Genomic DNA, 13,394 nt, shown 5'->3' on the forward strand with positions numbered 1-13,394 from the left:
ATGTTTGATATGCAAGATTCATGCACAATTATTTCGTTCAATCTTATGTAAAGAATAAATACTGCTGTAAAATGTTGGAACTGTGTGTGTTTTTAGAAACTATTTACAATACATGCATATTGTGTGTTAAAACAAACTTATGATTCACTCTTGATTTTCATTTAAGGAAGAAAAAAAAAGCTGTAGCTTTCTTCGGAAGGGAAGTGGGTGCAGTGTGCAACTAAATTAACAACAACAACATAGCAAAAACTGGAAATAATGATATTTGTTGTCCTAAAATTTTACTAAAATCATGTCCTAATTTTTTCCCAAATCCCCACTCCAACCCCTGGGGAGATAGTTTTAAAAAACAGTGAAAGTTTCAGTCTTCTCATACCTTTTACTCATTTGAAATGAATATGCTTTATTACGTAATAACTTCGTATGGTTGTTTGAAACTTTATGACTAACTAAAGTTTATTGATTTCGAAACTCCAATTACCCAAACTTCAACACTCCAAATTTCCAATTATCCAAATTTGCTTTTCGGAGAGAAGGTTTCAGAAAAAAAGAGGTTAACATACTGCAATTTGCAAAATAATGATTTTGTCTAGATGCACTATTGTCTTCTCCTCTTCCAAGCTAGTGTAGGTGTAGTGCTAATTTTATTGGGATGATGAGTCACACAAAGGCATACCTGCCATCTCAACTAGTTTTTTTTTTTTTTTTTTGGGGGGGGGGGGTACCTTCATTTTGAGCATTTCTGGATTATGTATTGAATGTAAGGAACTCACATTTAATTGAACTTGGATTGATATTAAAAAGGTTCTATTTTTCCCTAAATAATAATGAAAAATGTGATATTTGCTGTGTGTCTCAATCATCTGCTGGATTTCTTTCCAGTAGATGTTGTCAGATATGTGTAGGGCAGTTCCATTATTGGCTTTTAATGTGTAGCACTTGAAAATATGTTTAAAATGTAAAAATGTTGTCAATCCTAATATTAATAAAAAGCTACTTTTCTTTGAAAGTGTTTTTTCTCTCCTCTTTTAACCCCTTAACACAGAAATGCTTGTCAAAAAAACTAACCAAAAAGAAAAAATATTTTTTTTTCAGCAGAAAATAAATGTATGGGTTATTTTCTCAATTCTTTAACCTTTGTGTCCCAATTCCATATCTTTCAACTAAATATTAATTTCATTATTTGGCAACTTACTAGCCACCTTCGGCACCCAGCTCAACCTCCCTGCCTTCAGCGGCTTGTGCCAACCAATGAGGATAGAAAGAAGGGGAGACGCCCATCGCGTGGAAACTTGTAGCCAAAACCGTAATCGGTTTTAACTCGCACGGTAAAAAATCTACCAAAAACATCCGGCTTTAAAGGGCTTTAATAGTGGTGTTTGCTCAGAAATAGTAGTGTAATGCTATGTTTAATGGTGAATGTTTTCTATTCATTATTTCTTATCATGATTACATCTTTGATCCGAATCTTTGACTACATTTGCTGAACACATAGTGTATGATATTGCAGGGTTTGTTTCCAGAAAGTTCTCGCAGACTCTAAAGTACTTGTTATATGCTGATGATGTTATTACCACTGATTCCTAATTTTTTAAGTCTTTAATTTCCTTCAAAACTAGAGGTGGATTGGTGCTTCCATCTGTTGATGTGTTGTGTTCAGAATTGTTGAACTACAGAATCAGTTTTTAGAAAAAATATCCAAGCAGATGGAGGGAAATGTTTGCTTAAAAAACTTGGTATTTTGGAGACTGAAGCCAAGGTATTGTGCTCAGTTAAATGCTCCCTTGTTTCAAAGTTTAAACAGTCATTCTTTTGGAGAATGTCCATTAGAAAACCCTGCTGTCCATTTCAATCGTGCAGTTATAGAATAAAGCAGTAAATAATAATAAAATAACTCACTGATTTTGGTTTAAATTATTAAATGAGAAATACTTATCTTTTAGTCAATTTTTGGCAGATAAGTAGTGCAAATTTTGCAATTCCATCAGAGTAAAAAAAATAGAAGAAGTAAACTATGATAATATGTGGTGTGAAACAAAAATATGAAAAAATGCATAACTCATGCTAAATAATATTTTTGTTATTGAAATTTACTCATGAAATCATTCAAGCACATTTAAATTCAATTGAATTCTGTACAGCAGGACATTTTTTTTTTAAACATTGCATTACAATAGTCAAGTTTTATAACATTCCTATTTCCCCTAACATTACTTCAAATTGTTTTAATTATAAATTTATTAATGAAAAACCTAGTTAAGTCTTAATTGTCTTCTTCGATTCAAGTTTCAATTAAATTACGTACGAAATTATGTTGTTCTTTTTTGTAACTTTTTATAACTGGCAATTTTTTAGTTTTCGTAGGTTTTCCCTAGTTTTTGCCACTTTTCTAGCAAAAATAAAATTTTGCTGACAGAATGACCCATCCTATCAAAAAAGACGTATTGCTCAGTGCTCAATCCATTTGCAGTGGTGTGATGTTTTACGCAATACATTTGCTCTTTATTTCCGGAATTTTAAACTTTTCCTTTTAATTGTGATTTACAATTCATGATTTTTTGAATGCAGGTAAACTTTATAAAGTTGCTACTTAATGTGATACACAATGTTTCATTATATTCGAATATGTTATAACTAATAGTCAAACCTTAAAATCCCAGACATAAAGGGCAAATATATCAGTAACAATTTCTTATTTATGCAAATGGCTTGAGCAACATATAAATTGTGAACTAATAGACAGTTTTTTTTTTTGAACAATACTTTTTGAAGGGAGCTCTTGACCAAGGAAATGTAACAGAAAAATTATTTAAATTTGGCTATTTTAAGAGCATTTTTTGAGAAATCAAAGTTTATCTTTGCGCATTAAAAATCCTGTTTCACCTAACGCCCCTCGATATACATTCACTTTCCATGTGTTATTTCCTGTTCGCGTCATTTTTCTCCCTTTACGTAATCTGTCATTGAATCCAAAAATTGCATTTGAACTAACAAATATTATTTTTACTTAAAAATACTTAGTGTGTATTTTCAAAATGTTGTCCTACTTCAGGCAATAAAAAAGCATGAGTGATACATAAATGTTTGTAATGTGAAAAAGTAAAAATTCTTGTGAAAATAGAAATATTTCTTCAAAATTCTAACATAATTTTTTTTAAAAAAAATTTATTAACATTTTTATGAAAAATTATTTTTAATGATGTATTTTCTTTCTTTTTCATTATTAATTAATTAAATAAAAGTTTAGAATCATCTTTATAAGTTTTTGAAGTATTTAAGTTAAGGGAACTGCAATTACATTTTCCATGCAACTTAAATTTTAAACTCTTTAAATTTTAGTTTATTTTATTTTTTTTTTCATTGCTGATCATTAATTTGTTCCCTTATGTAAATATCAATCAGTCTTGTCTTTATGTAAAAATAAGTAAATATCAATTCGTTTCGAGATGAATTTTTCTTACTTCTCACTGGCAAAAGTTCACATGTTGAGAAAATCACCCATATAGGCATAGTATAGTGTGAGTTTTTCTTTAAAATTATTTTAGTTGTGTGGGGAAGGAGGATTTTTAGGGTGGCAAAGTAAAAGTTGTTAAGAAAAAATATACAAAGTGTAAATACACTGGTGTCCAAAAGTTAAGCATAATTCATAAAATGCGAGAAAAATCTGTAAATTTTCGTAAAATTATATAAAGTTACTTATGGAGATTCATTGGTTGAAGAAGAAACAATATGTTTATGCAAAATAGTATAGTCGATGGTGTAATGCGCGAATTAGGTGCGCGTTTCGGAATGCGGATAAAACAGCTCGCACGCTTTAGAGAGTTCAGGCGCGTTTCATGCAATTGCTGTCTTAAGAAACATTGGATCTGGTGAAACAGAACTAATAATGGCACAAAGACGCCAATTGGACATGTTTGCGAAAGGAAGAATCGTTGGAATGCTAGAATCTGGACGATCACAAACTGAAGTGTCTCGTATTCTTAATGTGCCTCAGTGTGTAATCTCGAGACTGTGGCAGAGGTTTTCAAATACGAGAGATGTTACCCGCCGACCAGTACCAGGTCGACCAAGAGTCACAACCGCAAGCCAAGATCGTTTTCTGGCAATTTCTGCACAGACGTCATAGGGACAGCTGTGCCAGAGAACTGGGTTCGGCGCTCAGTGCCGGTCACAGGAATAACAATTTCGAGGCAAACTGTTTACAGGAGACTCAATCATGTCAGTCTGTATGCCAAAAGACCAGCAGTTTGCATTCCTCTCACATCAGCGTATAAACGCGCTCGTTTAAACTGGAGCTTGCAACATCGGCATTGGAGTCTGGTACAGTGGGCTAATGTGATGTTCAGTGATGAGTCTCACTTTACTCTACAGAGTGATTCTCGTCAGGTAACAATCTGGAGAGAAAAGGGGACTCGTTTCCAAGCGCAAAACATAAGAGAAAGACATCACTTTGCGTCAGCAGGAGTAATGGTGTGGGCGGGCATTATGTTGGATGGCCGCACCGACCTTCATATTTTTGAGACAGGCTCAGTAACTGGTCAAAGATACAGAGACAAGGTTCTTGAGCCTTATGTTCACTTGTTTCGAGGTGCTGTTGGTCCTGAGTTCATATTCATGGACGATAACGCGCCATGTCACCGAACAGCTGTGGTCGATGACTTCCTCGAATCAGAAAATATCCAGTGAATGACGTGGCCTGCGAACTCCCCTGATCTGAACCCTATCGAGCATGTCTGGGATAGGCTCGGGAGACAACTTGCAGCCCGTTCGCCCCCGCCAAGCTCCGCTCCGGAGCTAAAAAGAGCTCTCCAGCATGCTTGGAACTGTTTAAGCCCACAACTCATCCATCACCTCATAGAAAGCATGAGTAATCGTTGTGCAGCGTGCCTGGCAGTCAGAGGTGGCCATACTTACTATTGAACTTCAGCATCATCTTTTAAAGAAAAATTTTTGTAGAAAGAGTAAACTCCTCATATGCCTAATTTTCATTTGAACTATTTTTGGGATGATAAAAGTAAATATTACCGTTTTTTTGAGTAGTTTCCTTATTTTGTAACCGTGTTGCACTCGCATATCACGTTTCCCCCTATTTCGATGTATATTTCTCATATTACTCACATAAATAACAATTATGCTTAACTTTTGGACACCAGTGTAGTTTGAATACATGTTTATTTTGAATTTGAAAATATCAAAATGAAACTAAATCAAGTTGCTATACTTACAAGCATAAGAATGGCTGAACATTGAATAAAAATTTATAGATCACTTTTTCCACACCACACAACTCCTTTATAACAAAGTATTCAGAACAAGCTTTTGGTTAGTCATCAAAATGCACCATGTGTTTTATGCTAGAAAATACTGTTTAAGTGATGCCATTTATGGTAAATAAGTTTATATATAATGTACCCTATCCATTTTTATCAAAACAGATCTCAAACAGGCATTAGAAATAAAATAATGCATGATAAAAGTTGGCCGTGTGAGACACTGGCCTGTTTAAATTTGCCATTTAACCTTCGCCCCCCTCAGGCACGAGCAAATGCATTAAGTGATTAAACATACATACAGTAATTAAATAAAATTTTAACCCTATCCTCACCCCTTTAACGACCCTTTTAAACAGAAAGTCCAATTCTTTTCAAATTATGGATCATCCAAATGGGGTCTCAACTGATTCCTATTGTTGGAGATCTACTGTAAATGAGGTTAAAAATTACACCAATTTTTTGTATAGTGTAAATGATGCTATAAGATACAACAACAAATAAAATATCTTTAATGCATTTAGCTGTTTACAAGTATTGGATTATTATATTTACACTTGTCATGAAATTATCTATATAAAGTACATTGTGTTTGACTTTTGCATGTAGATACAAGCACTCTCTAATATCTGTGGTTCTCCTATTGAGATAATTCAGGCAACTGGACCTAGTGTTATTATTGGGGAAGAAATGAAGAATTCTAGATTAATTATAAGGTAATATGTTTTTTGAAGCCAGATATGTTCTCTATCTTCTGCTATAACTCCTATTTCCTTATTTTTGATTGCATAACTTTTGCATGATTCTAAGACACGAATGAAAAATAATAGCACTTTAAAGCACTGAACATGGGGTAACTTTTGCTTTTGTTATATATAACCAATATGATTAAAGAAAAAATTAAAGTATTGATTGTGAAATTCTGGATTCTGAGATTAGCATCATTTAAGTTTAAATGCTTCAACAAATAATTGTAGCTGTAAATTTCAATCTTTAAAAAAGTTGCAGAACATTTTTGTTTATATGAGGTTATACCATACAAATAACACTTAAAAGCAACTTTATGCATTTTTTAGTCAATTATTTATACTTGAAACAAGTGATGTTTTTTTTTTTTAATTATCAATGCAGTCTATATGAGCTTTTTTGAGGCATTTTTGAAACCAAACTCAATGTTCAATTCCCTGAACATTTAAAAAAGACTCTGCTCAGTTGCCATGCATAGCATCATTTAATCTTCATTTTTTTAAATTTTCATCATCACTTTTACTTCTCAATTCTTCCTTTTAAAGAAAACGAAATTTGCTTCTCCCCATATTGGGTATTCTGCTTTATATTGCGCCCTACGCTATATTTTGCACTTTTCCAGTTCAATTATCATTCTTAATTGCACGTGTTAATTATTCAGGCTTAAAATTGAATAGAGACTGAAAAATCATGTATACTTAATGTTAATACAGAAGTAATAATTGCTTATACAATTTTGATTTTCAATTTATAAAAACAGTGCAACTTGATTATTGTAGCACTGTAAAAAAAATTCAGAACTCTGAAATATGCAAATATTAATAACTTCCACAACTGCCACTCAGATCACTGTTTCTGGTTGCAACTCAAAGCATCAGACTCTCAGGCAATTAGTTTCAACATTTTCAGTAGATGTCAGATGCATGTATAAAAAACATAGGCACCCCATATTAGCAGGTAATAACATATTTGAGGAATTTACCCTATTGATTTCTTTCCAATATTACCAACTAAAAATTGAGTGTATACATACATTTTTTCACTTGAATAGAAAGTAATCAGTAAAGTGTATGTAGTTGAAGTCCCCACATTTTGACCAACAAATGCTGCTGTCAGTTGTCTGTAAAGTGATTTTGAAATTGAACCTGCTATTCATTTTTTCTCAAATGATGCAGTTTCTATAAACTTCGTTTATATCATGTATGACAATTTATTTTCCTGATGATCATCCAAGAGAACTTTGCTTGAATGGATAGTTGTGCTGCAACTGTTAACACCCTCTTGTCTTAAATCTCAAACAACATACAATATGTTGTTTGCTTCAGCTTGAAAGCATCACAGGAATTAAAATGATGTGCATGGCCCATGGCTTTTCAATTTCTATGCTTTTATGTGAAAAATGGATATGGAGCTAGATCTTTGCAGTGAGTTGTAGTTGACTGTTTTGGTATCTGTAGCTGTGAATCTCTTTCCGGTGGTTAAGTAATAATTTAGTTTACTCAGCATCAAGAGATAGAGTATGACATATTCATTTATCAACTTAACTTTTAAGGGATATGTAGCCAGATATATCTATCAATTCATTTTCTACAGTTGAATCCTTTTATTAGTCCCTTTGTTTGTTTCCTTTTTTGTTTAATTTGTTGCACAGCTTTTTTTTAAAGAAGCATTTCTAAGTATAGTATTTTTATTGATTTATTATTTGAAAAATTTTTGTTTCAAATAAATGTAAGCATTAACAACAAGTTAATAACATGTTTATTGTTTTAGTTATCATAAGCATATATATGGACTTGGTGCACATTATAATTCTGTTGTACCTGCCAGTTCTGAAACTACAGATTGAGAGAAGAAATGCATAGATTGAGATACGTTGTTAAAGTTCCTTTCTTAAAAGACTTTATTTATAAAGAACAATTGCAGAAACATTTGTAAATGCATGAGCATATTTTTACCCATGTGTACCTATAATGGGCAGTAAGCGATTTTAACTATCATATGCTTCCTCATTAAAAATATAATTTTGAGAATAGTATAAAAAATTTTGTATTTTATGAAAAAATTATTTGCATGCATCAAAGGTTTTTTTTTTTTTTTTTGAAGATGAAGTGGTTAAGTTTATTACAATAGTTTAGTCTAATTTCTCATCATTTTGAAACATAAATGTTACATTTGTTAGAATATTGTACCTGATGTTTTGAATGTCTTTTTTTTTTTGTATTATTCAATGTCTTATTTTCAAAGAAACATAATTGTTCACTGTATTTGCAATGTTGTGACTACACTGTTAAGTCTATTAAATATATTTTTAATTTTACTGAAATGTCTAATAGTGAAGAAGTTTATTTTTGCCAAAAATTTACCTGCAAAAGTTTATTGCTACTGTTAACTTTGGATAAAATGTAAATTTAATGAATGTTGCAAAAAAAAAAAAAAAATGAAACAAGCATTTTGAAGTTTATAAATATCAAGGTGGCATAAAAAATATGAATGTTGTTGGCGTTAAATGTTCATGAAGTTTTAATAAAGTATTTACAATATATTTATTTGATAGTTATAAATTTTTTGTCTAAAAATGTACTTTGATCCACATTTTTTGCGTAATATTAAGGCATGTCAAGTTTGAGATCCATCTGAATTTCAGTATAATACTAACTATCAACGATCTCTGAACACGCCAACTTCAATTATTTTTGAGCATAGAAATGCAGCAAATCTTAAACAATAACAAGGGAGTTTCTTGTTTATTTTCAATTATAATAATTTAGTTTTTGTTCCTCAGCTTTAATATTGTTTATCTGTATATTAGTAATCATCATTTTTTTTAGAAAAAAGTTTTGTTAAGACTTTTAGAGTCATTGTAAAGTTAGCTAGAACAACTCAAAAGAATCCCTTTATTGATATTTTTGTTGGATGGCTCTTGAAGTTAATATTACTATTCAATAAAAGCCAGAAAAGGCAGTAGCGAAAATTCCATGGAAAAGTATATTCTTTTATCTATTTTATTAGCAAGAATAGTTGACCTGAAAAGAAACCTGCTACTTTGTCTTTCCACATTGCAGAGACTTGCTCTCTTCAGGAAGGTGGAAGGGGGAGTGATTAATGCACAAGTTGTGCCTGTGCCGGATTTAGACTTAACGGGGCCCTAAGCTGTTTCAGGTATGGGGCCCCCTTTTGTAGTTTGAACAACTTTTCTTTCGGTGGTGTAAGAGGCAGTTTTTAATTTTTTTCCCCTTTGTCTCTTTCCTCTGATACATACAGCAATACTTTTACTTTCGTGATCGTTTTTTCCCTGATGTCCTTTTTGAATTGGACTTAAGAGGGGGAATGGTATCAAGAGAGTGAATCAGGGTTCTCCCTAATGTGAATTGGTACTGAATAGTTTTTGGCACCAATTCCTCCAAGAGGGTGGTAATTGATTGTTTTTTCTTGTAAATATTTATGCTATTTTGCACTGCTCAAAAAGTATTGTGAGGATTCTGACAATTAATGATCCATAGGTAGACCTTAAGGGGTACAAGTGATGATTTCATTTTGTCTCCAATTTGTTGAAGGAGGAGAGAAAACCAGAACATATTTTTCTACTATAAAATATAGATTCCAATATAGAAAGTCAGTAGAAAATGATTGCCTTATTTATGTCCCACTCATAAACTTCAAAAGTAATCATTCTTACCATCTTATAGTCATTTTCATTTCCATGGCATAAAGAACATCAATGCATTAATTTTTTTCTGTTGTTATACATATTACAGGTAGTTATCAAATAATGGAAACACTTGGAAAATAAATTTCGGAATCGCTACTCTGCCGTAAATGTTCTGTTTATAAAGGAGCCCTGCTAATTATAATCACTCACACTGGTGAACCCAGATCGTGATTGAGTTCTGTGGTCACTTTTGCTGCTGTTGTTCACTTTTTAGACACTACAATCCTCTTCAACACCCGTCGGTTTCTTTTAGTGAGCTTTTCTTTCCTTCCACTGTTTTGCTTTGCCAAGCTTGTCTTACCGTGATGTGTGTATACTAACATGACTTTAGATACTGTACCTCTAGAAACGCCAAAAATTTGAGATGTTTCAGTTACATTTGCTCCAGCTAGACACGCTCCAACAATTTGGCCTCTTTAAAAAATTGAGACGTGCTTGAAAAAAATCCAAAACTTCCAGAACTTCCGTTAAACTACCAAATACTACCAGATCATATACATTGCTATTTATAAAAAAAATAGATATCTAGTTTTATTCTTTATTACTTACAAAGCGCATTCAAAAATTTCACTTTTATTCACAGGTGTTTCCATTATTTTGATAACTACCTGTATCTAATAATGTAATTAGCTGTTCTGATTCTATTGGAATTTGTATGAGATAACATCCAAATTTACTACTGTTTTTTTTTTTTTTTTTTTTTTTTAATTCTGAAGCATTAAAAATGTAAAATGAGAACTTTTTCATGAATTCAACTAGAAAGTTGAGGTTCCAAAAAAAAATTGTTTAGGTGGGATAAATATTACGTGATAATCATTTGATTATTATTATTAAACTAGCAAAAATACCCGGCGTTGCCTGAGTCGGTAATAATTATTAGAAAAAATCGTTACTTGCTTTTGTTTTGTTTTAAGTGAAAGAATTTAAAACACATCTTTTTGACGTGATTAAAAATCGAGTTTCTTCCTTACCCATAAAACTAAAATAGCAATAAGTATAAAGAACAAAGTAGTATTGATTTAGAAACGAAAGCACTATATTTAAGCATATACAAATTTAAAAAACATGAAATTAATCTTCTCATGTTTAAAAAGATTAATCTGTTGATACTTTTTTTTTTTAACATGGAGTCTAAAACCTTCTCTGTATGGCTAATGAAGTACGAAGTGATTAAAAAAAAGTAGCTGCGCTCGTAATCCCCTTATACTTGCTTTAGTTATTTCGGGAAATTTCAATCATTGTGGCTCTTGGTGCGATTTTACCGAATTTGCGAAAGTCGTTTCGGGTTACCTTCGATGATGCTCCCCCATTCTTTCCTTACTTTGTAAAACAATATGATATTAATTTTCGTTACAGAGATATCGTCGCCAGATGCTGAGATATTTTTGGTCACCATAAAATGGCGCTAAACAGTTTCATCTGAAATGTTACCCAAATAAGTAATAAAATTTGGTGATTGTTTGAAATTGTGCAAAAAGAAAAATTACTGGAAGTTTTTGTGCTGTTTATGGATTTGCCTAATTTAGTTGCTGGATTATTTAACACAGTAAAAAAAGTCTTTTGAAAATTCTTTGATTGGCGATATTTTGTTTACATGGTGAAAGCTGAGAAACATTATGACGTTGTCTTCGGTTTCAAAAACAGCGAGTTGAAAAAAACTGCCAAATGCATCAGCTACGGAAATCTGCCTGCAAAAATTTTGGCAATTTGCTGGTTGTTTGGATAATTAGTAAGTGTTCAATCAGCATAAATAATAATAAAAACCATTAATTACATTAAAGTTCCGTTTAAATGGAAAATCATCAGCCAAATCATGTATTATTTGCCAATCTTGTGCAAAAATCTTACTTGAAGATTTGACTTGAGAAAAGCCTTGAACAATCACGAAAAGCAAAGAAATTCAACAATACAACAATTGTCGCTATCGACAGGGAGTTGAGATGATACACTAAATACTGTATTGAGTTGAGGAAAGCCTTCGAACATGGATCTAAAAAGCTCATAACTCGTTTTTTATTCTACTTAGAAATTTCGAACAGGTGCCATCTTCAGCAGAAAAATCAGAGCTTTCGATGGACATATAATGTAAATATGTGCAAGTATTTTTTCATCCCAATATTAGAGAATTTATACAAAAATTGTGTTTTATTGCCCCCCTAAGGGGGTTTTGCCCCCCATAACGGGACAAAAACTACCCTATGTGTTATTCTGATGCATAAGCTATATTATTGTAAAGTTTCATCAAAATCCGTTCAGTAGTTTTTGCGTGAAAGAGTAACAAACATCCATACATCCATACAGACAAACTTTCGCATATATAATATTAGTAAGATTCAATTTATTCTTTCTGAGGGTAATTCAATTTTTGAAGTCATGATAAAGTGACTTTTATTGATGGAGCACAAAGCTTATTTAAAAAAACAATTTTAATTATCATTGTTGGGTCAATATAAAATTTCACAGTTTCTTGTCACTAGATAGCGTTGATGTATATATATCAGGCAACGCTAATCTGATTGCGTCAGATGAATATTTGCTTGAAAGGTAATATTTCAGGCTACTTTTTTGTGAACTCATTTATGTAATTCATCAATTGTGTAAAAAGTTATATCAATTTTAAAATGAGTGAAATTACTGAAGAAATATGTTATGTAATGGTATTTATTGAAAACAAGATGATAACCCTGCAAAAACTTGTAAAGTTTACTGAAAGAATACTGTGAGTGAACGTCAGACTCAAGAGTGGTTTGCTTGATCCCCTTCCGAAAATTCCATTATCAAAGATGCGCCTCACTCTGGTCAGCCAATCACTGAAAAAGTCGATGAAAATGTTTCAACTGGTTTAGCAGGATATGCAAGCTGTCAGGAGATAGGGGTGGTACTAATTATCCATCATGAAACGGTTTGGAATAATCTAAAAAGAGCAGGCTACTCGAAGAAACTTAATGCTTGGGGTGCACATGAATTAACATTTGGGTTTCACGTGAAATCAGTCTGGCAAAAAGTTAAATTCCATCTTCTACCATGCACAACTCCACCGTTTAGAATATGAGAATTATAAAGAAAAAGCGACTGGAATTGGCCAACAGAAAAGGAGTTGTGTTCCATTATGATAACGTAGGCCACACATATCTTTGATGACTCAGAACAAACTGATGGAACTTAGTTGGTTAGTTGGGAAGTTTTGATGCATCCAGAATATAACCTGGACCTTGCACTGTTTGAGTGCTCTTTGTTTCAGTTTCTTCAAAATTCTCTTGATGGTAATAAAACTATCAGACCAAACAGCCAGAGAAGATCACTTGGCCAAGTTTTTTGCCGATAAACCACAATAGTTTTATATTGATGAAATTATCTAGCTATCCAAAATATGATAAAAGATCACAGATTTAAAATAAGAGAGTTGAGATTAATTGTGGGGGAGGAGGGATTGCTGCTGTTGAGTTTGGGGGTATGGGCACCCATGCTGAGCTTGGGTTGCTTCTATGGCAGGGGTTCTAACCATGAATATTTTTTCTAACCTGTGAAAACCTGTGATTGGAAGCCTAAACTAACTGCCAGTCTACTTTTCAAGGCTAGCGAACACCAAGATCTACTTCAGTGTGGGGGGGGGGTGATCATCCCCCTCGCTGTACCACTGGTAAAATCGTTCAAATCATGATCAATTC

General features: G+C 32.5%; 1 protein-coding gene across 2 annotated transcripts in view; it reads left to right on the forward strand.

The window, feature by feature from the left end:
- LOC129231587 (deubiquitinase OTUD6B-like) overlaps positions 1-8,546 on the forward strand; it is a 29,861-nt gene extending 21,315 nt beyond the window's left edge. For both annotated transcript variants that reach the window (XM_054865945.1, XM_054865946.1), the window contains exons 9-10: positions 5,880-5,986; positions 7,788-8,546. In XM_054865945.1, the coding sequence (XP_054721920.1) occupies positions 5,880-5,986; positions 7,788-7,863 (183 nt within the window). In that variant the 3' untranslated portion in view covers positions 7,864-8,546. The remainder of the gene's footprint in view (positions 1-5,879; positions 5,987-7,787) is intronic.
- The last annotated feature ends 4,848 nt before the right edge of the window (positions 8,547-13,394 follow it).

This window comes from Uloborus diversus, chromosome 10 (assembly GCF_026930045.1).
Source record: "Uloborus diversus isolate 005 chromosome 10, Udiv.v.3.1, whole genome shotgun sequence".
In the NCBI taxonomy this organism is placed as follows: Eukaryota; Metazoa; Arthropoda; class Arachnida; order Araneae; family Uloboridae; genus Uloborus; species Uloborus diversus.